The following is a 27772-nucleotide window of genomic DNA, read 5'->3' on the forward strand; positions in this document are numbered from 1 at the left end:
AGTAGGTAGGAGAGAAAAAAAAAGGGCTCGGAGGGAGGGGGGATTCCCACTGGGACCTGCCCTGGTCCCCTCCCTCCTGGCCCCCCACGCTCCACTTCCAACAAAGCAATGACTCCTGGCCCGCTGCAGCCAGGCAACCCTGCTCCAGCGGTTCTAAATTGGAATGACATGTGGGTGTTCCTTAAAGGTACCCGAGAAAGGCTGCCTCGCAGTCTCACTCTACACCTCCTGCTTGTAAGGAACTTATGAGGCGGATTTTGCAATTGTCACTGAGCTGTAACTTGCAGACACTTCTTCAGGGGAAAGTAAATGGGAAAACCACAACTCCCATGGGACGAAGGAGCCACGTCGCCTGCGGAAGTTGACGCACGTTTCCTGGGCCTGCAGGGAGTTGTAGTCCTCCTTGAAAGTCTCCGCCCACTTTTTGCCTAAAAGGCAGGAAATGCGGCGTCAAGAGGCTGGGCTTTCGAGAAAGGAGGCGAGGCTTTCGAGAAAAGACGAGCGACTTCGGCAAGGGGCGGGGCCGCTAGACGTGGACGAAGGGGCCGAGAGCCAGCGTGGACCAATGAAACGTCTGGGGCGGGCCCTTTGTGGGAAAGTGGGCGTGGCCTAAGGGGGAAATCGCCGAGAACGCACCGGAGGTCCTTGCCGGGAAAAACGCCCTCTGCGGTGGAGGAGAGGTGAGGGCCGGGGGTTCCAGACTCTCGGGTCCTGAGGAGGGTGGGGGCCAGAGGGCTGGAAGACTGGGTCCCGGGGGAGGATGAGCCGGGTGCCAGTACTTCTAGGTCCTGGGAAAAGAAGATTCGGGAGCCTGGACTCTTGGGTCTGGGGGAGGTGGAGGCCGAGCTCCTGGATCCCCGAGTCTGAGGGAGGAGGGTGTTAGAAGCCCGGACTCCTGTGTCGGAGGAAGGGAAGGCTGGAGTCCTGGAATCTTGGGTCCCGGGTAACGAAATGTTTTGTGTCTTGATTCTTGGAAGTGGGGTCAGCGCCAGGGACCCAGACTTCTGGGTCCAGGGGAAGAAGAGGCTTGGGACAGACTTCATCCGTTATTCACCTCTCCGCCCGTCACAGACCACGCCGCCATGCCTCCCTCTGGACCCCGTGGAGCCCTACTCCTGCCACCGCTCCTGCTGCTGCTGCTGCTGCTGCTGCTGCGCGCTGTGCTGGCCGTGCCCCTGGAGCGGGGGGCGCCCAACAGGGAGGAGAGCCCCGCGACCGAGAGCCCCGTGAGTGGTCCTGCCCTGCTCTCCAGCCAGGTGTTTGCAGTGGTACTACAATTCCTGCGGACCCCTGTGGCCGTTGGGTGGATACTCCAGTGACTTCCCGGCCCCACGGTCGTGGCTTGTCGTTTGCCTGCCATTCTTTGCAGTACCGGGGGTTTGATTTGGTGAAAAACTGGGAATCTGTGACTCTGACGTGTGGAAAATCTGCATCACTCCCCACCTATACTTCTCTGTTGTTTTAAGATCCTCCCCACCTAAGAGAGAATCTGAAAAAAAAAAAAAAAAAGAACTACATTTCCCAGTTAGCGCCATTAGCAGTTGATATTAGCTAACTGGGGGTTTTCTTATTTCATGGAGCTCATGGGAGTTGTAGTTTATAAACGGGCACGTGAACTGTTAATTCCAACACATGTTTATGAAACTCTATGAAACCTTTGGTCCTAGAAGATTTGAAACTTTAGAGATCTTCAAGGCCAATGTCCTGATTTGTGGCCTGAATCTTCCTGTAGCTCCTGATAGGAGTGGGCTGGTCATTATCTCCTGGATAGATCATTCCATGCCCCTGGTCCCCACCCAGCAAGTTAGGCCTCTATTCTGTGAAATCGTTGCAGACATAGATGGGCACATTGAGACCCCTTCCCCTTCATTCATTCCACACATTTCTTGAGTCTCTTCTACGAGCCAGGCACACTGCCAGTTGCTGGGACACAGGCATGTGCAAGCCCCATGCCCTCACGGACTAGCCCAGCTTGCTGGGAGATAGAAGGCAAAGGGCAGGGCTGTATGAGAGTCAACACCAGAGGTGACAGTCAGCCTGGGCAAAGGCTGTGGTTGGTCTGTTTTGTTTACTTGCTGTCTTCCCTTGAACAGTGCCTGGTGTATGGTAGGGGCTCAGTAAATGCTTGTTGAATGAGTGAATGAATGAATGGATGGATAGATGAATGAATGAAGGTATGTTTCACTGCTTCCCCACAAAGTTGTGTCCACTCTGTGGGTGGTGTTAGGCTGGGTGTTCACCCATATGATTTTTTTTTCTTTTCTTTTCTTTTTTTTTTTTTTTTTTGAGACAGAGTCTCACTCTGTTACCTGGGCTAGAGTGCTGTGGCGTCAGCCTAGCTCACAGCAACCTCAAACTCCTGGGCTCAAGCAATCCTACTGCCTCAGCCTCCTGAGTAGCTGGGACTACAGGCATGCACCACCATGCCTGGCTAATTTTTCTAAATATTTTTAGTTGTGCAGCTCATTTCTTTCTATTTTTAGTAGAGACGGAGCCTCGCTCTTGCCCAGGCTGGTCTCAAACTCCTGACCTCTGGTGATCCTCCTGCCTTGGCCTCCCAGAGTGCTAGGATTATAGGTGTGAGCCACCAGGCCCGGCCCACCCATATGATTTTCATTTCATCTTGGCTACAGATGTGGGCACAGGTGACAGCTGTGGCCCAGAGGGTCAGGTGATTTGCCTGGGGTTACAATGCAGATGAACTTTGAACTGCAGTCCACTCGCCCTGGAGCCTTTGTCCCTGCTCCAGGTGAGAGTCCCTGGGTCCCTCAACTGATGCTCAGGGGAGCACAGCTGTTGTCCTGCCTGCAGGAAGGAGCCGAAGTTGTGGGGGAGGCTGGCACTGCTATGTCCATCCTTGTCGCCCCAGGACACAGGCCTGTACTACCACCGGTACCTCCAGGAGGTCATCAACGTGCTGGAGACAGACGGGCACTTCCGGGAGAAGCTGCAGGCCGCCAACGCCGAGGACATCAAGGTGCAGCTGGGGCGGTGGGCGGGGGTTGGGGGGTGAAGGGCAGATTTTGGGAAAGGACCGGGTCCCCCAGGAAGGCAACATGGCTCCAGCCCTGCCTGTGTTCAAAATCACCAAAGAAAGACTCAGGGAGATGTTGCTTTTGGAGTCACACGGCTGGGAAAGGCTTTGGGGACCACAGATTATGAGATGAGATTAAGCACTGAGTCAGATGGCAGGCTTCCATTCTAGGCTCTTCCACTTGCCAGACATGGGACCTGGCCAGGCTGTACCTCAGTTTCCCCATTTGTAAAATGGGGGTCATAACCTGCCTTGTGGGCTCAGGTTTGGGTTATCCGAGGGAAGGCATGGAAAGGGTTTTGAAGCGCATGGCAGCAGCCCTTAGTACGTGTTCTGTGAGGGTTGATCAAGGGAGTGCTTGGTGAGGTTCCTTCTTTTTTTTTTTTTTTCCCCTCTCTTTTTTTTTTTCTCTTTTTTTCCTCTCTTTTTTTTTTCTCTTTTTTTTCCTCTCTTTTTCTCTCTCTTTTTTTTTTCTCTTTTTTTTCTCTTTTTTTTTTCTCTTTTTTTTTTTTCTCCTCCTCGCCCTCACTACCCTAGTGTGGCTCCTTCTACAGACAAGGGATACAAAATATGGCAGGTGCTGGCATCACTGTTAACTCTCATGTTAGGCCTCTGGAGGCACTGCGGTTGTTCCCATTTCACAGAGGAGGACACTGAGGCCCCATGTCCTCCTTGTGTGTGCCCTTCCCGTGACCCAGATCTCACCCTGGCCCAGCTGAACCCAGAGCCCCAGCACCCTCCCCCCCCCCAGGCAGTATCCCCTCAGAAATGATGCAGGGAGTCCCCTTCGAGGGATGGGGCTGCCTGACCCAGGTCCCCATCCCCAGTCCCATTCAGGTGCACATTGGAATGTCCCACCCGAAGGAGCTACTCCACGTGTGAGCCCCAAGTCCTCCAAACACCTCAGCCCAGGAGAGGCCCTGGGGTCTGGGACTGGACAGGAGGTGGCCCTGCTCCTCCTGGAGATGTCCTGGCATCCCCACATCTCCTGTCTGTCCCAGTCCACCCAGCCCCTGACGTTGGATGGGCAGAACCACTGAGCCCAGCCCCACCCATTGCGCAGGTGGTGAAACCGAGGCCCAGGAAGCCACCCAGCTTGCCCAAGGTCACGTACCTTGGCAGTGACATCAGAAGCAGAGAGACCAGTGAGACAGACAGGTTCTGGAGTAGGCAGTGTCAGGTTCCAATCTCTGCTCCACCTCACACTGTCCTGGGCAAGTGGCTGCACTTCCCTGTGCCTTGGTTTCCCTCTCTGGAAACGGGCCAGCTAATAGGACAGTTTCCCTGTTGTGAGGGGCGGTTGTCCAGGTCAGCGATAGTCCGTGCTTCACGTACTTGGCCTGGCCCAGCAGAAGCCTACGATAAATGTCAGTTGTTGGTGGCAGTAACATCAGCCCGTTTTGAGGGCCAGAGCAGAAAAAGGGGGTGCTGGGTCACTCGGGTGGTGGTGCCAGGGTTGGGATTTGGCCCCAGGACTCCTGCTTTGGGGAGACACACCACCAACTTGGTGATCAGGCTGGAAACTGGCCTCCTATGCTGTCTGAGGACACTGGGCAGGTGGCTTCTCTTCCTGGGCCTCGATTGTTCATCTGTAAAATGAGGCTGTGGGCCAGATTCGAGGGTGGACTTAGTAGGTACTTGACCAATTGTTGTTATTATGACTGTCACTTTGGTCACTTCACCCTGCTGCCCCTGCACAGGCTGCACCCCCCCGTGGGCTGAAGAGAGGGATATGAGTCACGAGTGACTGCCTACAAAGCATCTAAGCAACCACTGAGATAGCAGGGGCTGCTGGGGAGGCCCCAGAGAGGGGCCCAGTCCAGACTGACCAGTGAGAGAGGGCTCCTGGGGACAGGGTGCCCTGAGTGAGGCTTGAGTCCCAAATGCGGTATCTGTGCCGTGGCAGTTGAAGTAGGGAGCATTTCAGAGCTGTGTGTACAGTGACGCACTCTAGTGCCTTCAGCTGTTTGCTGGTGGCTCCTTATGATTGATGTAAAGACAGGGACACAGGGCTGGCGGGTGGGTGGGTGCCCGGTCTCGCAGGGCCTTGGGTGCTGAGCTGAGGGACTCTGTCCTGGGGACACTGGGGAGCCATGGGGGCTGTGATCAGGTGAGGGGCAGAGTTGACTCTGATTGAGGAACAGTCGTAATCCAAGTTGATGACAGAGGTAGCTCAGAGCTGGCAGCATACTCAGCACTGTGTGCGTGTGTACGTGACAGTTGGAGGTGAAGGGGGTGTCAGGAGATTCTTTCCAAGGGAGATGCCATCTGCTTTGAGTTTTGAAGGGCAGTGAGCATCTGGTTAGGCTTGAAAGAGGTAGCTGGAGAACATCCCAGGCAGGGGGAACAGCATGTGCAAAGGTCCTGAGGTAGAAAACAGGAGCTCTCGCCCAATTATCGTTGCTGGAACCCAATCATCGTATGATTCGATGAGTGATGGGAGATGGCGCTGCCGAGGTGGGCAGGGCCTCGGATGCCCAGGCTAAGGTCTGAGACCGTGTCCTTCCTGGGGGCTCTGGGGAGCCAGTGGGGCTGTAGGCAGGGGAGAAGCAGTGTAAGACTGGGGCATCAGAAAGCTTGTAGAAGGTGCTAGAGAAGACAGCAAAGATGAGGCTGCCTAGCATGTCCCCTCCTAGCCCCCAGCCTGACCAGTATCCTCTGTCTCTCCGCAGAGTGGGAAGTTGAGCCGAGAGCTGGACTTCGTCAGCCACCATGTCCGCACCAAGCTGGACGAGCTCAAGCGACAGGAGGTGTCACGGCTGCGGATGCTGCTGAAGGCCAAGATGGATGCCGAGCAGGAGCCCAGTGAGGAGGGCCGGGGTGGGACAGGGTGGTATGGGGCAGGGTGGGGTGGCCTCCGTGTGGTTTCGTACTGGGCCTCACTCTCCCCACTGTGCGACATGCGTGTGTTTTCTTCCTAGCACAATTTAGTACTAACATGACTCTGTCTGTATTCTGTTTCCATTTGTTATTTTTGAGAATCATCATTATTTAAAATTTTGATGGAACTTTAAACTTACGGAAAAGCGGCAAGAGCAGTTTGTACTCTAAATACCCTTTGCCCAGGTTCTCCAGTTGTTCGCATTGCTCCATTTGCTGTGTCATTCACATTTGAGAAGTCATTGCAGACACCACGTCCCCTGACCCCTCGTATTCCAGTGCGATTTTCCTGAGAACAACGATGTGCTCTTGCGTAAGCACAGCACAGTCATCGAAACCAGGAAGTTTATCAGATCGCATGGTATTTCTCCTTGCGTAGCTAATTTCTGTCTCTCCGGCCCCTGGTTAGAGTGATTCTAATTTTTTAGCATTTATATCTGAGACTATATTAGCACCACGCTCTAATCAACTGAGCTAACTGGCCAGTTTGAGACTATTGTTTTCTAGTCTAATGATTAAGCTTAAGAAAAAAAAAGTTGTTTTTTGAAAATGTGCCTGGAAAGAGAGAGATTTGGGAAGATTTCGATTCCATGACTGCCCCCATTTCTGTTCCCCCAGTCTCTATCTCGTTCCTAGATATGGTTTGTTGACGTGTGTGTTTGGACCATGCTATTTCTTTTAAGTACCTTTATTGAAATATAATTCACTTACCATACAATTCGTCCATTTGAAGTATATAGTTCAGTCGTTTTTAGTATATTCACAGGTACGTGCAGTCATCACCAAAGTCAATTTTAGAACATTTGATCACCCCCAAAAGAAACCTGCACCCTTAACTACCACCCTGTACTCCCGCTCTCCCCAGCCCCTGACGACCATCATCTACTTCCCATCTCTGTGGAGTTGCCTGTCCTGGATGTTTCATATAAATGAACCCCTGCACCATGTGGCCTTAGCGACATGCTTCTCCGGTCCCTCTGTGCTGTGGCATGTGTCGGCGCTTCGTTCCTTTTCGTGCCTGAGTAGTGCTCCATTGAGTGGCTGTGCCCCGTGTGGTTTATCCATTTATCAGTTGATGGACACTTGAGTTGTTTGCACCTGTTAGCTACCGTGAACCATGCTATTTGAACTATTGTAGTAGCTTTGTGGTACGTTCTAGTATCTTCCGGAGCAGGTCTAAGCGTGAGAATGTGCCTCATTTCTTGAGACTGGCCTACAGCTTCTCCTTTAATCTCCTGACACCCTGTGAGGCTCCAGTGTTACAGATGGGGAGTGTGAGCACCAAGGCACCGGGCTGAGGGGGAATAGGAGGGCTGGCCTTCATTTTCTCATCTGTCTGACTCTCTTTACCCACTGACCAGACACGTGTGAAGTCTGACTGTGTGCTGGGCGCTGGGCTGGGCACGGCACAGGGTGTTTTTTTTTGTTTGTTTTGTTTTATTTTGAGACAGAGTCTCACTTTGTTGCCTGGGCTAGAGTGCCGTGGCATCAGCCTAGCTCGCAGCAACCTCAAACTCCTGGGCTCAAGTGATCCTCCTGCCTGAGCCTCCCTAGTAGCTGGGACGACAGGCATGCGCCACCACGCCCAGCTAATTTTTACTATTTTTAGTAGAGACAGGGTCTCACTCTTGCTCAGGCTGGTCTCAAACCCCTGAACTCAAGCGATCCTCCCACCTGAGCCTCCCAGAGTGCTAGGATAACAGGTGTGAGCCACCACTGGGTTTGTAAGGGGAACAGACAGGCATGGTCTCAGACCTTCTGCCACACGCGTTCATGCCTTCTGTGCCGCACCGTTGCCATGATTACAGTTTCAATCTCTGGTAAATTAGATGTTTTCTCGTCACTAAGAAGAAAAATCTCTCCTGTTTATTGGCTGCTGTTCTGTAACAGGCATTGTGGTTGTGGTGTACACTTTACTTGTCCCCTTAGTGACTCAAAATGCATCCAGAATCTGACCATTTCTCTCTTCCATTGCTGCCACCCAGGTCTGGGTGCCATCGTCCCCAGCTGGGCTCCTAGCCTCCATCTCTCTCCCTTTGGTCTAATTCCCACACAGCAGCCATTGGGAACCGGCCGATGTCTGTGTTAGTTTCCTATACCGTTGTAACAAAGTGCCACAAACATAGTGTCTCTGTCCTTTCGGGCTCCTATAACACAGTACCCTAGATTGGGTAATTTGGAAACAGCAGAAATTTATTTCTCATAGTGCTGGAGCCTGGGAAGTTTATGATCAAGGCGCCAGCACATCCGGTGTCTGGTGAGGGCCCATTCCTCACAGGTGGCACCTTCTGTGTGCCCTCATGTGGCGGAAGGGGAGAACAAGCTCCCTTGGGCCTCTGGTGTCAGGGCAGTGACCTCATAAGGGCGCCTCCCTCATGACCTGATCACCCCCAAAGGCCCACCTCCTAATACCATCACCCTGGGGCTTAAGTTTCAACACATGAATCTTGGGGGGACACCAGCATTCAGACTGCAGCACTTGGTGACTTAGCACATATTTATTGTCTTACAGTTCTGGAGGTCAGAAGTCCAAAATCGGTTTCACTGGGCCAGAATCAAGCTGTGGTCTGGGCCGCGCGCCCCCTGGAGGCTCAGGGGAGAACCTGCCCTGCGCCTCCTCCGGCTTCTAGGGCCACGTTCCTTGGCTCAAGGGCCCCTTCCTCCATCTTCAAGGCCAGCAGCATGGCATTTTCTTTAGTCATCACATTGTCGCCTTCTACTATGGCCACATCTCTTTCTGCTTACCTCCTATAAGGACCCTTGTGATGACATTTAGGGCCCCCCATAATCCAGGATCATCTCCCCATTTCAAGATCCTTAAATTGATCACATCTGCCAAGAGCCTTTTGCCAAGTAAGGTCACGCATTCACAGGTTCCAGGGATTAGGACATGCGTGTCTTTTGGGGGACCAGTATTCAGGCTGCCACAGCACCCAGTTTAAGCCCTGTCCCTCTGCTCAGAACCCATATGTGTCTCCCCAGCACCCTTGGGCGCAAGTTCATTACCCTCACTGCTGCTTGGCAGCCTGGCTGGCCTCCGCCACGCCCACCCACCCCTCCCTTCCTGTGGGTGCCGCTTGCCCAGCCCTCTGCATCAGCATTTTAGACATCGCTGGAATATGGTGGCTCCTCACCGCAGGACCTTGCCGATCTGCTCTCTTCTGCCTGTGACATTCCTTCTCTTTGCATGGCTGGCCAAGCTTCCATCTCAGCTCAGACGTCACCTCCGAGGGAGGCCTGCCCTGGCTGTCCTGTCCCAAGTGACAGAGCCTCTGTTTGTTTGTGTCCTTTGTGGGCCTCTGTGCATCCCTGGGTCGCCTGTTCTCTGTCTCTCTAGCCTGGGTGCTCCAGGGGCCAGTATATGTCGCCGTCTAGTTCCTGCTGTATCCACAGTGCCGGGCACAGGGTCAGCCTGGAGTAGGGGCTCAGCACACGTCCATTGCCTGAATGATGAATTTGAGATTCCATCTGTGCCTGTCTCCCGAGTGCCTGCCCCTCCTCTGGGCTCAGCCAGACCCAGCGTTGCCTCTGTCACATGGGTCACCTGAACTCCAGCTGCCTGTGTGTCTTTCTCCCCACCTGGGCCACCGGCGGCCCAGGCCATGTCTGAGTCACTCTGGGTCCCAGCACCACTCAGCACAGGCCTGTACCCCGGAAGCCTCAGGAAACCTGTGTTCCGCGAATGACTGGGTATCGGCAGTGTGTGTCCTCTGCCTTTCCTCCCGGGACCTACCCCTTCCTGATTTCTTGGAAACTGCCATCTGAGGAGGGTCGCTTCCATAACAAAGTACCACAGGCTGGGTGGCTTAAACAGCAGAAATTTGGGGACACACAGTTCAGCCCCAACAGTGAGGGAGTGTCATGTGCTCCAGAGTCCAAGGCCGGTTCTAATCCTTGCTCTGCTACTTCTTAGCTGATGACTGAGACAAATTATATCCCCTAAGTGAGCCTCGGTTTTCACATCCATAAAATGGGCATAATCATAGCATCCATGTTGTCAGATCTTTGTGAAAAGCAAATGAATTAATATCGTTAAAATCTTTAGAGCAGGGCCTGGCATATAGTAAGTGCTCTGCACATGTTAATTATTATGGTGGTTATTGTGATTATTTTAAGCAGTCACGGGATCACCTCCTCCAGGAAACCCTCCCTGATTGCCCCAGGCTCAGTCAGGCTGTCCTCTGGGCTTCCCCAGTGCCCTCTGTGACTCCTTTAGAGCACAGGTGGCCCAAGATGGGGATTTTGAAAAAAAGAACATTCCATGAGTTGTTTTGTCTGACTCTTCCCTCTCCTCCAGATGTGCAGGTGGATCACCTGAATCTCCTGAAACAGTTTGAACACCTGGACCCTCAGAATCAGCACACGTTCGAGGCCCGAGACCTGGAGCTGCTGATCCAGACGGTAATGAGAGGGGGCATGGAGGCAGAGGCTTGAGGGTAGCTTTGCAGAGGGGGAGAAGGAAATGAAGTCGCCCCTGCCTGGTGGCGGTCTCTGCAGTTGGCGGCTGGCAGGGGCCAGCTGGTTTCTAGCAGCCCTCCCCAGCATCTCTGCGGGAGAGCAGGAGGTGTAGGCAGGACGGGCTTTGGCTCCACTCAGACCTAGTTCAAGTACCTCCCTGGCTTATTGGGGGGGGAGGTCCCCTCTGTGTCCTCTTGTTGGGCCAGATAATGGCCTCCCAAAGATGTCCACATCCTAATCCTGGAACCTGTGAATATGTTCCCTGACGTGGCCAACGGGACTTTGCAAGGTGTGATTAAATCAAAGATCTTGAAACAGGCAGGCGATCCTGGGTGAGCCCTAAGGATGCAAAGGGAGATTCGATGGTAGAAACAGAAGACAGTGTGACAGCTGAAGCCAGATGCCACGACACTGGCTCTGAAGGTGGGGGAAGGGGCCATGAGCCACAAAATTCAGCTCTAGAAGCTGGAGGAGGTCAGGAAAGGGATTCTCCCCTAGTCTCTGGAGGGAGGGAATGTGTTCCTGCCAACACCTTGATTTCAAGTCAGTGAACTAATTTCGGTCTGGCCTCCACACCCTAAGATGATAAACTTGTGTTGCTTTCAGACATTAGTGCGTGGGAATTTGTTACAGTGGCAGTAGAGCTAATACAGTCCGCATCTGAGATGTGGGCCCAACAGCCTGGCTCCATGGGGCACGCCCTGCCCGCGGCCTTTCCACAGCTCCCGCAGCCCTGCGGATGATGCCGCCGTCAGCCCCGCCCCCGCTCCCGGCCCAGCCCCGCTTTTCTGGCTCCACCAGAGCTCCATCTAGTGGCCATAACGGTAATAGCAACAGCCATTTCACTGTGTACAGACCTGGTGCTCAGTACCTGACAAATGTTTCTGCAGCTTATTTCTAGAACATTCCAGAAACTGTCCGTTTCTCTCCAGCTCCCATCCTCTCTCAAAGGCGCTGCCTCATTGGGACCCCGGCATCTGCCTCTGCCATCTGTGGCAGGATTCCTCAACTCGGCACTCTTGACACTTGGTTGGGGCTGGATGGTTCTCTGTCCTGGGGCCACCTTGTGCGCTGTATAGAGTTCAGCAGCGTCCCTGGCCTTGGCCCACGAGGTGCCGTAGACCTCCCCAAGTTGTGCCCATCAGAAATGTCTTCGGACATTGACAATTGTCCCCTGGGACGCAATCGCCAGGTCGATGGTCTGCTCCACTCTGTGTTCCCCTGTTCCTGCTGTAACAGATAAACAACAGGAATTTATTCTCGCACAGTTCTGGAGGCCAGAAGCCCAAAATGAGGCTCACTGGGCCCAAACCAAGGTTCTGGCAGGCCCGTGCTGCCTCTGGAAGCTTAGGGAAAAATCCATTCATTGGGTCTTCCAGCTTCCGAGGGCTGCCAGCATCCCTGGGCTGGTGGCCACTTCACTGGTCTTCAAGGCCAGCATCTTCCAGTCGCTGTCTTCACTTGGCCCCTCCGCTGTGTGTGTTGAACCTCCCTCTGCCCCGCTCTTGCAAGGATACATGTGATGGCATTTAGGGCCGACACAGGTAATCCAGGTTGAGCTCCCCACCTCAGAGTCTGAACCTAGTCACACCTGCAGATGCCCTTTTTCCATATAAGGTGACATACTCAAAGGTTCTGGCGATTAGAACATTAACCTCTTTTGGGGGCCATCTTGCAGCCTAGGACACTGGGCTATAATCAGGACATCAACAGGGCTGCCTTCTTTCTGGAGCCTCTAGAAGTCCATTTCCTTGCCTTTGCCAGCTTCTAGAAGCTGCCTGCATCCCTTGGCTGGTAGCCTCCTCCTCCATCTTCAGAGGTGGCACCGTAGCCTCTCTCTGGCTGTCCTGTGGTCACATCTCCCTCTGACTCTCCTCCTCCTTGGCTTCCTTCTTCTGCCTTTAAGGGGCCCCCCTGGGGGACCCAGGCTACTCCCCCTATTTTCAGGCCAGCTAATTACCACCTTAATTCCTCTTTGCCATGTAACATCACATACCCCCAGGTTTTAAGGATTAGGACGTGGACATCTTTGGGGGAACATTACTCTGCCTATCATATCAGCCAGAGGAATCCTGTTAGATCTCCTTAGATCACATCTCCTCTGCCCCAAACCCCTCCAACCACTCCTGTCGCCCCAGATGGCGCCACTGGAGCTCCAGGCCCCACACTGTTTCCCCTTCTGGCTCTGCCCTCCCCTCCTGCCCTGTGCCCTCCACTCACTCTGCTCCAGCCACACTGGCCTCCTCGCAGTTCCTCACACATACACTAGGCCTGCGCCCACCTCAGGGCCTTGGCACTTGCTCTGCCCTCTGCCTGGTGCACTTTGAGTCAAGACACCCGTAGAGCTCCCTCCCTCAACTCCTTCTGGTCATAGCCGAAGCATCCTCCTCTCAGTGAGGCCTTCCCCAAACACCCTTCTGAAAATTTCAGCCACATTCCCACCCTCCATGCCCAGTTCCTCTTTCCTTCTATGTCTTCTTCACGCTTATCACCATATATCATACTATGTGTTTTACTAATTTATTTTCTATGGTTTGTTTTTTTTTTTTTTTTTTTTTTTTTTTGAGACAGAGTCTCACCCTGTCGCCCGGGCTAGAGTGAGTGCCATGGCGTCAGCCTAGCTCACAGCAACCTCAGACTCCTGGGCTCAAGCGATCCTACTGCCTCAGCCTCCCGAGTGGCTGGGACTACAGACATGCACCACCATGCCTGGCTAATTTTTTCTCTATATATTTTAGTTGGCCATATAATTTCTTTCTATTTTTAGTAGAGACGGGGTCCCGATCTTGCTCAGGCTGGTCTCGAACTCCTGACCTCGAGCGATCCACCCGCCTCGGCCTCCCAGAGTGCTAGGATTACAGGCGTGAGCCCCCGCGCCCGGCCCCTATTTTCTATGTTTTATTTTGTTTTTTTTGAGATAAGGTCTCACTTTGTTGCCCAGGCTAAAATGCAGTGGCGTCAGCCTAGCTCACAGCAACCTCACACTCCTCGGCTCAAGTGATCCTCCTGCCTCAGCCTCCCTAGTAGTTGGAACTACAGGCATACGCCCCTGCACTGATTTTTCTTTTTTTGTAGAGATGGGGGTCTCACTCTTGCTCAGGCTGGTCTTGAACTCCTGGTCCCAAGCGATCCTCCCACCTTAGTCTCCCAAAGTGCTAGGATTACAGATGTGAGCCACCACGCCCAGCCAATTTATTTTCTTTTAGTTCTTTCTTCTTCCCTGCCTCTCCCTACCAGCTCTATGAGGGGAGGGATTTTTGTCTATTTTGTTCTCTGTTGTATCCCTAGCATCTAGGACAGGGCCTGGCATACAGTAGGTGCTCAATAAATGTTTATTAAATGAGTAAATGAACAAATCTCATTGAGTCCCAAAACCACCCAACAAAATAGCATATTAGTTTCCCACGGCTGCTGCAACAAAGTACAGGTTGGATGCCCCTTATCTGCCTGGGGCCAGAAGTGTTCTGGATTTCAGATCTTTCCAGATTTTGGAATATTTGCAGAATACCGGTTGAGCATCCCTAGTCCAAAAATCCAAAATCCAGAATGCTCCAATGAGCATTTCCTTTGAGCGTCAGGTTGGTGCTCAGAAATTTTTGGATTTTGGAGCATTTTGGATTTTGAGTTTTCAGGTTAGGGATATTCAACCTGTAACATGCACTTGGTGGTTTAAAACAACAGAAATTTATCGTCTCACAGTTCTGAAGGCCAAAGTTCAATGTCACGGTGTTGGCAGGGTGAGCTCCTTCTGGAGGCTCAGAGGGAGAATCTGTCCCTTGCCTCCCCCCAGCCCCCGGCTTCTGGGGATGGGCAACAGTCCTCGGTGTAGCTTGGCCTGTAGATGTGTCATCACAGTCCCTGCCTCTGTCATCTCATGGCATTTGCCCCATGTGTCTCTGTGTCTTCTCTGTAGCCGTCTTACAGAGATACCAGTCATTAGATTTAGGGCCTAACCCTAACCCAGTAGGACATCATCTTAACTAATTACATCTGCAGACACCCTATTTCCAAATAAGGTCACATTCTGAGATTCCTTGTGGGCATGAATTTTGAGGAAGGACACTATTCAATATAGTATGGTATTTTTTTTTTTTTTGAGACAGAGTCTTGCTCTGTTGCCCAAGCCCATAGCGTCAACCTAGCTCACAGCAACCTCAAACTCCTGGGCTCAAGCCATCCTCCTGCCTCAGCCTCTCCAGTAGCTGGGACTACAGGCATGTGCCACCATGCCCGGCTAATTTTTTCTGTATATTTTTGGTTGTCCAGATAATTTCTTTCTATTTTTAGTAGAGACGGGGTCTCACTCTAGCTCATGCTGGTCTCAAACTCCTGAGCTCAAATGATCCACCCGCCTTGGCCTCCCAGAGTGCTAGGATTACAGGCGTGAACCACCATGCCTGGCCACAATACAGTATGGTATTGTCATCTCCATTTTATAAAGGCAGAAACTCAGGCACAGAGAGGCTGAGTGACTTGGCCAAGATCACACAGCTAATGAGATTTGAGCATGTGGCAGAGCCTAGATTTGAACCCTGGGCAGAATAATTAGAGACCTCCTGTTCTTGACCACCTGGCAGTGTACTGCTTTCCATATTAAGTTCACTGTGTGTGCTGTTTCTTATTTACTTATTCTCTCAAGATCTTGAGATTGTGGAGGCCTTGAAAGAGGTGGGTTCAAGTTGCTAGTATGTAATTGTCATAATCCTTTTTGAACAAAGAGAAGAAGGTGTGTTATGGGGCAGGAGCGGTCATGGGGACCAAGAAAGTGATACCAGGACGTGAGACTTAGGACGGGGGAGGCTGGGGCTTCCCCTGGCCGGGGTCAGGGCCAAGGGCCCACCAGTTGGATAGTGGAATTACGGGCTGGGCATCGGGGTGAGAAGAGAATGACCTTCTGCCTTTCCCCAGGCCACCCGGGACCTCGCCCAGTATGACGCAGCCCATCACGAAGAGTTCAAACGCTACGAGATGCTCAAGGAACACGAGAGACGCCGTTACCTGGAGTCACTGGGAGAGGAGCAACGAAAGGAGGCAGAGAGGAAGCTGGAAGAGCAACAGCGCCGGCACCGAGAGCACCCCAAAGTCAACGTGCCTGTAAGGACCCCCATTTGTGCCCACCCACTCCCTGCCATGTGTGTCTAGCTTTCTGAGTACCACAAGGCTAGAAAGCAGTTGAAGAACTTCAACTCCCAGGAGCCCTGAGGCAGAAAGTGTCTGTTATTATACTGAGCTGCCCCCAGGGGCTGCTGGGAGTTGTAGTTTTCTTAGTTTTCTTTCTTCAGGGGAATGATCTTTGTTGGATGGAGGTAAAGGGTTCTCTGGCTTTATCCCATGGCATCCAGAGTTCTTGCTCATGAGCTCCTGACTCTCCTTTCCACAGGGCAGCCAAGCCCAGTTGAAGGAGGTGTGGGAGGAGCTAGATGGATTGGACCCCAACAGGTTTAACCCCAAGACCTTCTTCATACTGCATGGTAAGGTGGGGAGGGAGTCCCAGGCCCTAAGGCTCTAACCTTTCTGGGGCCTGAATGCTAAGAGGGGTCTCCCCTCGCCAGTGGGGCTGAGTGAAGCCCGGGAGACCTGAGCCCATCTCCCCTAGCTGACCAGGAGGCCCTGTCCCTCCCTGTTGCTAGAGCTGGAATCTTCCATGGAAGGGCTGGGCCTATTTTCAGCATATACCAGACCTCTGGATTCTATGGACCAGCCGGTGTCCACTAACAGAGCTAACCAGGTGTGGCTAGGCCTGGGCTCCCCTCCCAAGCAGCCCAGAAGCCCTGGTCCCCTCTGGGACCCCTGTCACTAAGGGTGGGTTGCTCCCTAGTAACCAGGCCTCCAGGGGCATGGAAAACCCCTTCTCTGTGGCGGATCAGAGACACATCCCCCTTCAGTCAATCCCTCCCCATCTGGGAGCATGATCTGGGGTTGCCGGGCCCCCTCGGATATGCCCAGGACCCCGACCCAGAAGCTCAACCTATCAGCAGAGCTTCGCAAGCCCTGATTCATTCATTCCGCAAGCGTTTACTAAGCCTATCTGAGGACCAAACTTCGTCAAGACCCTGTAGATACAACTGCCAACAAAACAAAGTTCCTCCCCTCAGAGTCAGTGATGAAGCAAACAGACCCTACTACGTTTTAGTGACTCTAGGAGACCATCTGTGTGAAACATACTAGTATTTTACATAAGCCGCTATTTAAATGAATCTGACACACACACCATCAGTGATAAGGCGCATCTCAATTTCAGGGATGATAAAATACAGAAGAGAAGGAAAGTACATTTTAGAATCAACAAAGAAGGTTCTATAGGGTCTCAGGTAGTGATATGTACCATGGAAAAGAAGACAGCAGATTAAGGGGCTAGAGAAGCAGTTTCAGGTAACACGATCGGGAAAGGTTTTGCTGTTCAAATAGAACGCTGTGCACTGACGGGACCGTTCTGTGTCTGTGTCATCCTGTCCAGCAGCCACCAGCATCACCAGCTACTGAGCATTTGAAATGTGGTTCGTATGACTGAGGAATGGAATTTTTTAAAAAATTTTTTAGTTTGGATGAATGAAAATTTTATTTTGAAAGGTTTTTATTTATGCTAAAATACACAGACATAAAATTTACCATCTTAAGCTTTTGTGTGTGTGTGTGTGTGTGTGTGTGTGTGTGACAGGGTCTTGCTCTTTTGCCCAGGCTGGTCTTAAACTCCTGGGCTCAAGTGATCCTCTTGCCTCAGCCTTCCACGTAGCTGGGGTTATGGGTGCATGCCTCCAAATCCAGCTTTAATCATTTTTATCAGTTCCATAGTGTTAAGAATATTTACATTATTGTGCGATCTGTCGCCAAACACTTCCCATCTTACACAACTGAAACTCCGTATCCATTAAACAACTCCCCATCTTCCCCTCCCCCAGCCTTTGGCAACCACCATTCTATTTTCTGTCTCTATGATTTTGACTACTCCGGGTACCTCATATGAGTGTAATCATACATTATTTGTCTTTTTTGTGACTGGCTTATTTCACTTAGCATAATGTTGGAAACTGCATTTCTCATTATACTTGGTATTAATTTTGATTTCTGTTGCCCCACGTGGCTGGTGGCTGCTGCACTGGACAGCACAGCTCTAGAGAAAGGACGTTTGAACAGAGACCTCAGTGAGGTGAGGGGCTGAGCCCTGCAGATATTTGGGAGAATAACGTTTTAGATGGAGGAAACGACCAGCACACGTAGGGAAGCGCGAACTTGGTGGGTTTCCAGGATTGCTAGAACTAATGCACGAGGAAAAGAGTGACAGCAGAGATGGCTGGGGAGGTGGCCGCAGCCACTCAGGGCCCTGTGGTGGACTTTATTCTGTCTGTGACGGAACACCATAGAGGACGGACACCGTCTGCCTTAAGGGTTGGCAGAATCCCTCTGGGTGCTGTGTTCAGGGCAGACTGTAGGGGCAAGGGCCAAAGCCAGGAGCCTACTGAGAAAGTGACAGATGTCGGTGGCCTGACCACAGGAAATAGGGAGAAGTGGTTGGATTCTGGAATCATCTTGAAGGTCAGGCTGGTAGGACTTGCACATGGACTGGATGAAGGTTATAAGGGAATGAGAGGGTCACGTGTTACTCCAGGGCATTTGGCCCAAGCAACTAGAAGGATGGAGTTACGTTCCACTAAGACGGGAGGATCACATTTGGCAGGGGAGATGGGGAGCTGGGCCTGGTGGTGTTAAGTTAGAGATGTCTGTCAGACACCCGTGGGGAGATGGAGAGCGGACAGTTGGATATTTCGATGTGGAGGCCGAGGAACCGGAGGAGCTGGGGAGGTGCTGGCCAATAGAACTCTCTGTGATGATGAAAATGTCCCATACCTGCGCTGACAGTATGGTAGCCGCCAGCCACATAATGGCTATCGAGTACATTGCCATGTATCAAGTGGGACTGATAAACTGAAATTTAAATCTTATTTACTCTTAATCAATTTAAGTGTAAACAGCCCAGGTGGCTAGTGGCTACCGTATTGGACAGCGCGGATCCGAAGCGTTAGATAGAGGGGAGTCCCCAGGCCTGAGCCCTGGGGCGTGCCAGCATGGAGAGGTCAGGGAGAGGACGGAGCTGGCAGAGGAGACTGGGGCAGCCAGAGAGGACAGATTACAAAGTGACATTCTGGAAGCCCAGGGTAGAAAGTCAAGTAAGATCAGCCTGAAAATTAACCCTTGGGTTTGCAAGATGAGGATTCCTGGCCACCTCGGTAGGAGCAAGGTTGGTGCTGATCTGAGTGAGCAGAGGAGGGAGGGGATGGAGGTGTGGACAGTGAGCACGGCCCACGGAGCTCGGGGCCCTGCAGCTGGGAGAGCTGGACGGGCAGCAGAGCCCCCCTGGCAGCTGGAGTCGGCCCTGGCCTGGGTCTCTGGGAGGCAGAGGTCCCTGACACCCCAGCCCAGAACATGGGCTGCTAGGGACACAGAATTGTCCTTCGTGACAGTGGGCCCAAGCATGTCCTAGTGAAGGCCGCCCTCCTTCTATTCCATTCTTGGGACCCTGAGTACCAGGGAACGGGCTGCCCCAGCAGCGGGCCTAGTGGGTGCTGAAGCCTGGGGGCCACTGGGCCACCACCAGAGACCTGTAGTTACCTGTCCCCTATTAGACCCCACATCAGCCCCGAATTCCTTCACCAGGGATGTCACCCACCCTGTCCTCAGTCCCTCGAGATGCCCCGTTGTCTCTTTCCCCTCAGATATCAACAGCGACGGCGTCCTGGATGAGCAGGAGCTAGAGGCCCTCTTCACCAAGGAGGTGAGCATCTCAGGAGCCTTGAGCACAGGGGGGACACCCAGAGCAGCCACACGTCCCCTCAGGGATCCTAGCAGTCCCTGAAGTCCCCCTGGATGGGAGTTGGAGTTGGTCGCCCTGGACCTCCCAGTGCCCCCCGCCTCTGCTTGCCCCGCAGCTGGAGAAGGTGTATGACCCCAGGAACGAGGAGGACGACATGCGGGAGATGGAGGAGGAGCGGCTGCGCATGCGGGAGCACGTGATGAAGAATGTAAGGGGGGGCCAAGGTGGGCGGGGGAGGACCCCAGCTCTGTCACTTACCCTCATCCGGCTCCCCAGGTGGACACCAACCAGGACCGCCTCGTGACCCTGGAGGAATTCCTCGCATCCACTCAGAGGAAAGACTTTGGGGACACTGGCGAGGGCTGGGAGGTGAGGTCACGGGGCTACTTAGGGCCCTGCATGCATCTCTCTCTCAGCCCTGACCTTAGTTTCAATGTCTCTGGCCGCTTCTCTCTCTCTCTCTGGGTCTCTGGCTACCCCCCTAGGTCTCTGTCCCCGTCTCTCTGAGACTCTGTCCCCTGCCCTCTGGGTCTCTGTTCTCCCCCATCTCTAGGTCTTTGTCCCACTCCCCACTCCGGTCTCTCAGCCCACACGCGTGGCCCCAGCCTCCTGTAAACCTCCTGGCAGAGCCCTCTCCAACCTGGGTGGGCCAGGCTGAGTGACCCGCGCCGATGGCCCCTGTCCCTGCCCCTGCAGACGGTGGAGATGCACCCTGCCTACACCGAGGAAGAGCTGCGGCGTTTCGAGGAGGAGCTGGCTGCCCGGGAGGCCGAGCTGAACGCCAAGGCCCAGCGCCTCAGCCAGGAGACAGAGGCTCTAGGGCGGTCCCAGGGCCGCCTGGAGGCCCAGAAGAGAGAGCTGCAGCAGGTGGGGCAGCTGGTTCCATCTTCTAAGTCTCTGGTGGCCCTTGTGCTCGTCCATGTGGGTGTCCAGAGGCTGGGAAGGCTATGGCTGCCTGTTAATCACTGGTAGATCCTATGGTGGCTGCTGCCATCTTGAGTAAGGGCAGACGTTTTCCCATCCCTGACAGTCTGTGGCTTCCATGTTGGGTAAGGGCAGTGGGGTTGTAAGTGGGAGCAGGGTGAAGGGTAGACTCATCTAGGGCCCACTGAGGGCTTCCCTGTCCCAGGGCAGGACCCAGGCCATGATGGGGGGGAAAAGTGGATCCTCAACTATTATTAAGCCCAGCTCTCAACAAGAGAAAAACTGAGGCCTATAAGGAAGGGATTGGCCTGTGACCACTTAGCAGGTTGCTGTGGCGTCTCAGTTTGGGGGCTGAGACCTGAGCATCTTGGAACGCCAGTGTCATACCCTCTTGTCTGTGCCATCCCCACCTCCTACAGGCTGTTCTGCACCTGGAGCAGAGGAAACAGCAGCAGCAGGGCCTCAACGCCCCCGCCTCCAACCCTGAGGGGCAGCTCAAGTTCCACCCAGACACAGGTGCTGGCTCCTGGGCCCAGGAAGGAGGGGCTGGGGGCCTGGACCCCGGGGTCTGAGGGAGGAGGGGCTGGGGGCCCGGACCCCGGGGTCTGAAGGAGGAGGAGCTTGGGTATCTAGTGCCACCATTCCCTGCCCCCATTTCCAGACGATGCACCTGTCCCAGCTCCAGCCGGTGACCAGAAGGATGTGGATGCTTCAGAAAAGAAGGTTCCTGAACAGCAGCCCCCTGCGGTGCCGCAGCTGGATTCCCAGCAACTGTGACCCTTCAGGGACCCCCAGCCCTACGGGTTCCTACATAGGCAGCTGATGGGAGCCGAATGAAGTGTCACAATCAGCCTTTCCCGGGGCCAACAACATTTGTGGCCTCCTGTGGGCAGAGGGACAGGGTGGCATTTGACACAGTGCTGCCAGGCCCCATATCTGCCTGTCTCAGCTTTCACAGCCTCCAAGTCTATGGTCAGTCCCTTCTGTGCCCCTCCCAGGGGCCTGCCCTCTCTTGCGTCTGGATCAGCTTAACTTAGGGAAGCTCCCTGCCTCCCTCCTGAGAGGATCCTGCCTTCCTAGACAGCTTGGCCTCAGCTGCCCAGGTCCCAGCCGCTCCAGCTGTCTATATCCTCACAGTGACTGGAACGCTGCCTGCTGCTCTGGTTCCAGCTTCTGGTGGTTTATGGCATTTGGGGCCGTCCCTCGAGGGAGACCTGCTACCTTTTGCAAGACCAGCGATGCCTCAAAGACAGTGTCTTCTGCACACCTGGTGCTGAGGGCCAGGGCATCGCCAGCGTAGCTGTCACCTCCCACGCCAGGAGCCTGGGTCTCCCTGAGCCCCTGGCTTCCCAGCACCTCGTCACCAGCTCCTCCCTGACCTCTTGGCCCCCAGCCCCTTGCCCTTGCAGAAGGGTCCCAGAGCTGACCCCGCCAGGACTAGGCCCCGGCCTCCAGTCTCATGTGGGAGGCCCCGCCACCTTTCTGGCCGCATCTCTCGCTACTCCGCATCCTGCTCTGTGCTCTGGTTCCATTGAATACACTTTCTAGAACAAACACACGCCCCCGTGTCTGGTATATGCACTGTTTCCTCTGGAGCCCCATCTCCACGTCACCTGCCACAGTCCTCATCTTTGACGAAGCAGTTCAAGCATCACTTCTGAGGGGTCCCGTCCTGGTGTACTTCTGTCTGCTCCCAAGTGCGCTGCCTTTGCTCGGGATGCCAAGGACAGAAAACCCAAACCTGGGCTTAAACAATAAAAACAATGCGTGGTCACCCAAAACAGGAAGTTCCAAGGCAGGATGGCTTCAGGGCTGTCAGAGAAGCTGGCTCTCCCGTCTAGCTGTGCCATGGTGGGCATCTCGGCCATAAGCCGCCGTGTGGCCCCAGGGTGGCTGCAGATGTCACACGTATCTGCAGCAGCAGTGAGCAAAGAGGCCACGGCCTGACCTGAGCATTGCTGTGAGAAAGTCTGTCCCCAAAGCCCCTCCCCCTGCAGCTCTTCCCTCGTGTCCCCTGACATCCAACTGACCGTGCATGAGGCACAGGTGATGGCTGTGGGTCCACCAAGGTGGCAGCTGTCAGTAGTGATTCATCCTCACTTTTTGAGTGGAAAGTTTGAATTTTGACAAACCACCACCAGAACCAAGATATATACTAATTCATTTATTTCACAAACATCCCTCGTAAGTAGTAGTTATCCCCATTTTAAAGACGAGGAAACTGAGGCACAGCATAGTTAAGTAACTTGTCCAAGGTCACACAGCTATTGTACTTATGGGCTTTCTGAGATTGAGTTCAGGGACAGGTTTGGGACTGCTATTCTCTGCTTTTCTCGGCACCTTTGTGGGGAAAAGGGAACATTTTCTCCCCCTTATCTGGCTGAGACATCTTTGAAGAACAGTTAGAAGGGGCTACAGATTTGATGCCAAAAGCTGGGATTTTATTAATAAAAATCAAAGAGAAATAAATCATGCCTGAGGAGCCCGGAACATTCATTATGAACCAGAAAAGGGCAGAATAGAAGTATTAAAAAAAAAAGTGGTACGGCTACAGTGGTTTGCTGGAACCTGCTCATACCAGCATTGGAGAGCCAACTGTTATTAATAAATTTGCAAGAATTTTACAAGGTGTTAAATCACTGGTGGTTGGAAACAGCCGTGGTGGGAGAATTTACACCATGGATCTTGGCAAAGGCTGCAAATCAGAGCCCTTTCTCTGCCCCTTCCCCACAGACAGCCGGGCTACCCTTACACCACTGGGCCTGGGGCAGGTCTAGCTTGGCAGCTCCAGGGAGCAAGAAGCTAAAGGAAGCCCTAATAAAAACTCGCTGGGAGACTCATTAACAATACATATTCCCAGGCCCCTGGAACACCCTGGGAGGATCCTGGGAAGCTGTGTGTGTGCCATGTCCCCCAGCTGAACCTCGACAACACACCCTGTCTCTGCTGCTCTCTGGGAAAACGGTGGGAGCTGAGCCTCAGTGGTCCAATCTGGAAAATGGGCATAAAATGGGGGTAGCAAGCTTACAGGGTTCTCTGAAGAATTCAATGACAGTAACACAGGAATGGCATGGCTCCTGTCCTTAAACTTGAAGTCAGCAAGCAGCAGCTGCCATTACTGTTATTATTTGGACACATTTATACATCCAGCAACTCTGGGAACATGTCCTTGATCCCCATATCTGAGGGCACCCATGCCAGCCCCTGGATGCTTTTCACAACCTGCAATTCTTCATTTGTGTGTTCACTCAGTTACTCTGTTTCCCCTAACAGACTCCACGTTCCCAAAGGAGCAGGGATGGGGGGCGTGTCTGTCAAGTTCACGGCCCCATGCAGAAGACAGGGCCCCCTACACACACACACAGGCAAGAAGGGGGGTCGCCCATGCCCTGAGCAAACTCCACCGCACCCCACCTGACCTTTAAGTCTTGTCCTTTTAAATCGACAGAATTATTTTAATCGTTTATATTTACTCTGAAAATGATTTGGGTTTTGATCCGCGTGCTCCCTGTGCTTGCTGCACAGGTTTTAAATGCTTCCTCTCTCCCCGGAATGTCCTGTCCCACAGGGGTGGAAGCTGCTGAGGTACACAGGGCTCGGAGGGCACTGTCGGAGGATTTGGGAGTCTCAGGGAAGAGACAGAAACGGAGAACGGGGGAGCTGGGGCCTCACGTGTCCCCCGGATTCAAACTCTGCCTTCACCCCTACTCTGGGTCTTTGTCTCCCTCTATATTAACCGAGTGTTCCCGATGTTTTGACATCTGGGGCTTTGATGATACTGGAGAGACTGCCCCTCCCAGGGCTAGCCACTTGCTGGGGACAGTAAACGACTCTCCTTTCACATGCAAATCAACCAATACCCACATCTCCAGCCCCTCCCCACCACCAACCACCTCCACTACACCCTAGCCCCCTCCCCCACACCCCAACCCTTCCCCCATCGCAGCCCCTCCCCCATCGCAGCCCCTCCCCCCATCGCAGCCCCTCCCCCACACCCCAATCCCCTCCCGCATCCCAGCCCCCTCCCCCACACCCAACCCTCCCCCCGTCGCAGCCCCTCCCCCACACCCCAATCCCCTCCTGCATCCCAGCCCCCTCCCCCACACCTCAACCCCCTCCTGCATCCCAGCCCCCTCCCCCACACCCCACCCCCCTCCTGCATCCCAGCCCCCTCCCCCACACCCCAACCCCTCCTTTATCAGTGGCTCTTCCAGTCCAGCCAACGTTCCTGCCCTAATCACCCCAAGGCCAGGTACCCGGCAATTCAGGACAGCCTGCACCCCCCGGGGCCTGCTGAAAAGATCCAAGCCGGCTAATCCCCCCTGCTGCCCCTGCTCCCAGTGCATCCCCCCCACACACACACAGCAAGGCTCCTGCTCACGTTCTCCCGCCTCTGCTCTCCGCCCCCGACCTTGGGGGTGAGCAGCAAACTATCTTTTCAATGGCAATTTTCTCCTCATCTGTTGGCCTCACCATAGGTAACTAATACCAAAACCTACCTTTTTTTTTTTTTTTTTTTCAGACAGAGCCTCACTCTGTTGCCCAGGCTAGAGTGAGTGCCGTGGCGGCAGCCTAGCTCACAGCAACCTCAAACTCCTGGGCTCAAGCGATCCTCTCCCCTCGACCTCCCAGAGTGCTGGGATTACAGGCGTGAGCCACCGCGCCTGGCCCCAAAACCTACATTTTAAAGGTACCCCGTGGGCAGCAGAAAATGGCTTCCCAAAGTTTTCACACCCTAATCCGCAGATCCGGTGGGTGTGTGACTGTGGCCAAGGGGACTTTGCAGCTGTGGTTAAGGATCTCAAGAGGATCCCGGCTTAGCCAGGTGGGCCCAATATAATCGCAGGTGTGTCTAGAAGAGAGAGGTGACAACAGAAGGTCGGAGGGGGGTGGGCTGAGAGCCGGGGAAAGCGGTGCCCTCCGCGAGCCAGAGCGGGTGAGGACGCAGATTCCCCCCTTGGCGCCTGTGAGGGGCACAGACCTGCTGACATGTTGCTTTGAGCCCCGTGAGACCCAATTTGGGCTTCTGACCTCCAGAACTGTAAGAGAAGTCAAGTGTGTTGTTTTAAGCCACTAAGTCTGTGGTCATTTGTCACAGCAGCCAGAGGCTTCCTGGCGGTCAGAGCCCTGGGCCGAGCCCCTTCTCACCAAGGAGTTCTGTTACGGCGAGTGTTACAGCGAGTGGTCCCGAGGACAAACCGAGCGGCACACGGACAGTCGGAGGATCAACGTTTATTCGCCGGCGGGCTCAGAGGGGTCTCGCCACCAAATTCTGAGCCCCGTCTACCTGAGTTTTCCCATTTTTATTAAGTTGGGGTGATCCAAGGGGAGGGGGGTCTCAGGTGACAATGCCCGCCAGATAATAAGTTTAGCGTCTGCACCAGGCAATAGGATTAGTGTTATGCTGATGTGCCAAAGGTTAGGTCAGTGATATGTTAATGTACCAGGGGTTAGGTTAGTGATATGCTAATGTGGGTCCTCCGTGAGGGGCGGGGGTCTCAGGCGGCTGCTGTGCCAAGTAATAGATGGGAGTTTTCCTTATCAGTTCCTCCCCCGACCCCCATCCAGCAGCCTCCCCTTCTAGGGGCCCAGTCGCCCCCTCATTAGCCAAAGCCACTGCCCATGATCAGCTCTAGCGGGATCTTAAGGTGCTAGGGGCCTCTCCTCCACTCCTTGGTCTTGAACTTGTCTTTCCTCTGGGCTTCGACTTCTTGCTCTCCTGGCATTTCAGTCCCAGGCCTTCACTGGGTTCCAAACTGGGTTGTCACTGTCCCCCATCCACTCCTCCTCCCAAACATTAGAACGGCCCGTGAGCCACCCATGAGGCACCTACGACTGGGCGAGACCCTAGGTCCTGTCCCCTCCCTCCCTCCTCCTCCCTGACTCTCTCTGTCCCATCAGCGCTTCCCCATCCCTAAGGCCCCAGCCCTGGTCTCAACTCACCCCTCATCTTCTGTCCTCTCCTGTCCCCCCCCACCCCAGCCTCCTGGCTCTCACTGTCTGTCCCCGTTATAAGTGTCATCCCTTCACGGCCATTATCTTCTCAATGTCTCCCCTCCTCCCTCCGTGAGGTGCAGCGATCAGAACTCCCCCAATATCACGATCACCCCTCCCTACTACTGATGGTGGGCATTTGTCACCGCGGCGACAGGAAACTGATACACACAGATTCACAGTAGCCAACGCTTCCATAGCGCTTGGGATGTGGCAGGCGCCATCCCGAGCACGTGACCCGACATAAATAACAATTCATTTCATCTTCACCACAACCCCAAGAGGTCATCGCTGTCATCGCCACCATTTTACAGATGAGGCAAATAAGGGAGGCAGTTAGTTGCTCGCGGCCCCACAGCTGGTTACCGGCAGAGCGGGAATTTGAACCCAGGCAAACTGATCCAAAGCTTTTTTTTTTTTTTTTTTTTTGCTCTTAACCATCCTACAATGCTCTTTTTGGCACTGAATTTACAGTCAAAAAATTCTGGCGTACGAATGAGTTCATGAATAAATGCTATGCTCTCTTCCTGGTACACTGTCCACCCACACCTTGCATGGTAGAAAGTTTCTGCGTGACCTTTAATTTCACAGGTGTTTTTCTAAAACTTGGATATGACGCTGCCTTCCCCTCCCCATGCCCCATTGCCTGCGGGGTCAACTCGTTGGCCTTTCACACGTGGCCCAGTTGACCTCTCTCCGTCTACTTCCCGGGTGTCCCCCTCCCACCCTGGGCTCCAGCCTCTTCTAGATGTATCCTGCTTTGTACTGTGTCGTAGGTTTCCACTGCCTGGAAGGCCATCTCTCCTTCTATGCCTGAAAAACCTCCATCAAAACCTTCTGAGACGCAGTTCCATGGTCCCCTAATCTGCCAGCCTGCCCTGATGCCCTGGGCTGTGCTAGGAGCACCCCTCTGGCCCCTACACTGCCTGGGTGTCCCCTGTTCTGGCACATGACATGATGGTCTTAGGGCTGTGTGTTAGCCTCCTGTTTGCTGCTGTAGCACAATATCTCCAGCTTCATGGTTTAAAACATGAATTTATTCTCTTACGGTTCTAGAGGTCTTATTTGGTTAAAATCAAGGTGTTGGCCAAGTGCAGTGGCTCATGCCCATAAATCCCAGCACTTTGAGAGGCCAAAACTCAAGGAGTTTGAGACCAGCCTGGACAACATAGTGAGACCCCATCTTTAAAAAAAAAAAAGCATTTTTTTTTTTAATTAAAAGAAAATCAATATGTCAGCCAGACTGGTTCCTTCTGGAAGCTGTAGGGGAGCATCCATTTCCTGGCCTTTTGCAGCTCCTGGAGGCCGCCTGCATTCCTTGGCTCAAGGCCCCTTCCTTTATCTTCAAAGCTAGCAATGTGACCTCTTCAAATCTCTCTCACTCTCTTCTGTCGTCATATCTCCTTGTCTGGTTCTGACCCTCCTGCCTCCTCATAAGGACTCTTGTGATGACATCGAGCTGCCAGATAGTCCAGAATACTCAGGAGAGAGGGCCACAGGGAGGAAAGGAATGTGTAGGACAGTGGGAGTCGATCCCTCAGGGAAAAGCAATGATTTGCCTAGGGGCAAGACTTACCGGTCAGTAGGCGTTTAGGATAACATCAAAGTTGGCTTGACCTAAGGACAGGATTTAAGATAAGTAGAAAATAGAAATCTTAGAGGCATTCCCGGAA

The 27772-nt window shown here is 53.5% G+C and overlaps 1 protein-coding gene across 1 annotated transcript; it reads left to right on the top strand.

The window, feature by feature from the left end:
* The first annotated feature begins 624 nt into the window (after positions 1-624).
* Positions 625-21659, top strand: NUCB1 (nucleobindin 1). Its single transcript, XM_069457779.1, has 13 exons — positions 625-680; positions 1072-1226; positions 2870-2977; positions 5707-5839; positions 10212-10315; positions 15281-15466; positions 15753-15843; positions 19084-19142; positions 19297-19389; positions 19458-19550; positions 19878-20048; positions 20525-20621; positions 20767-21659. Exons 2-13 carry the CDS (start codon positions 1083-1085, stop codon positions 20880-20882), a joined length of 1395 nt encoding a protein of 464 aa, XP_069313880.1. The 5' UTR covers positions 625-680; positions 1072-1082; the 3' UTR covers positions 20883-21659.
* The last annotated feature ends 6113 nt before the right edge of the window (positions 21660-27772 follow it).

Source organism: Eulemur rufifrons, chromosome 24, assembly GCF_041146395.1.
Source record: "Eulemur rufifrons isolate Redbay chromosome 24, OSU_ERuf_1, whole genome shotgun sequence".
NCBI classification, from domain to species: Eukaryota; Metazoa; Chordata; class Mammalia; order Primates; family Lemuridae; genus Eulemur; species Eulemur rufifrons.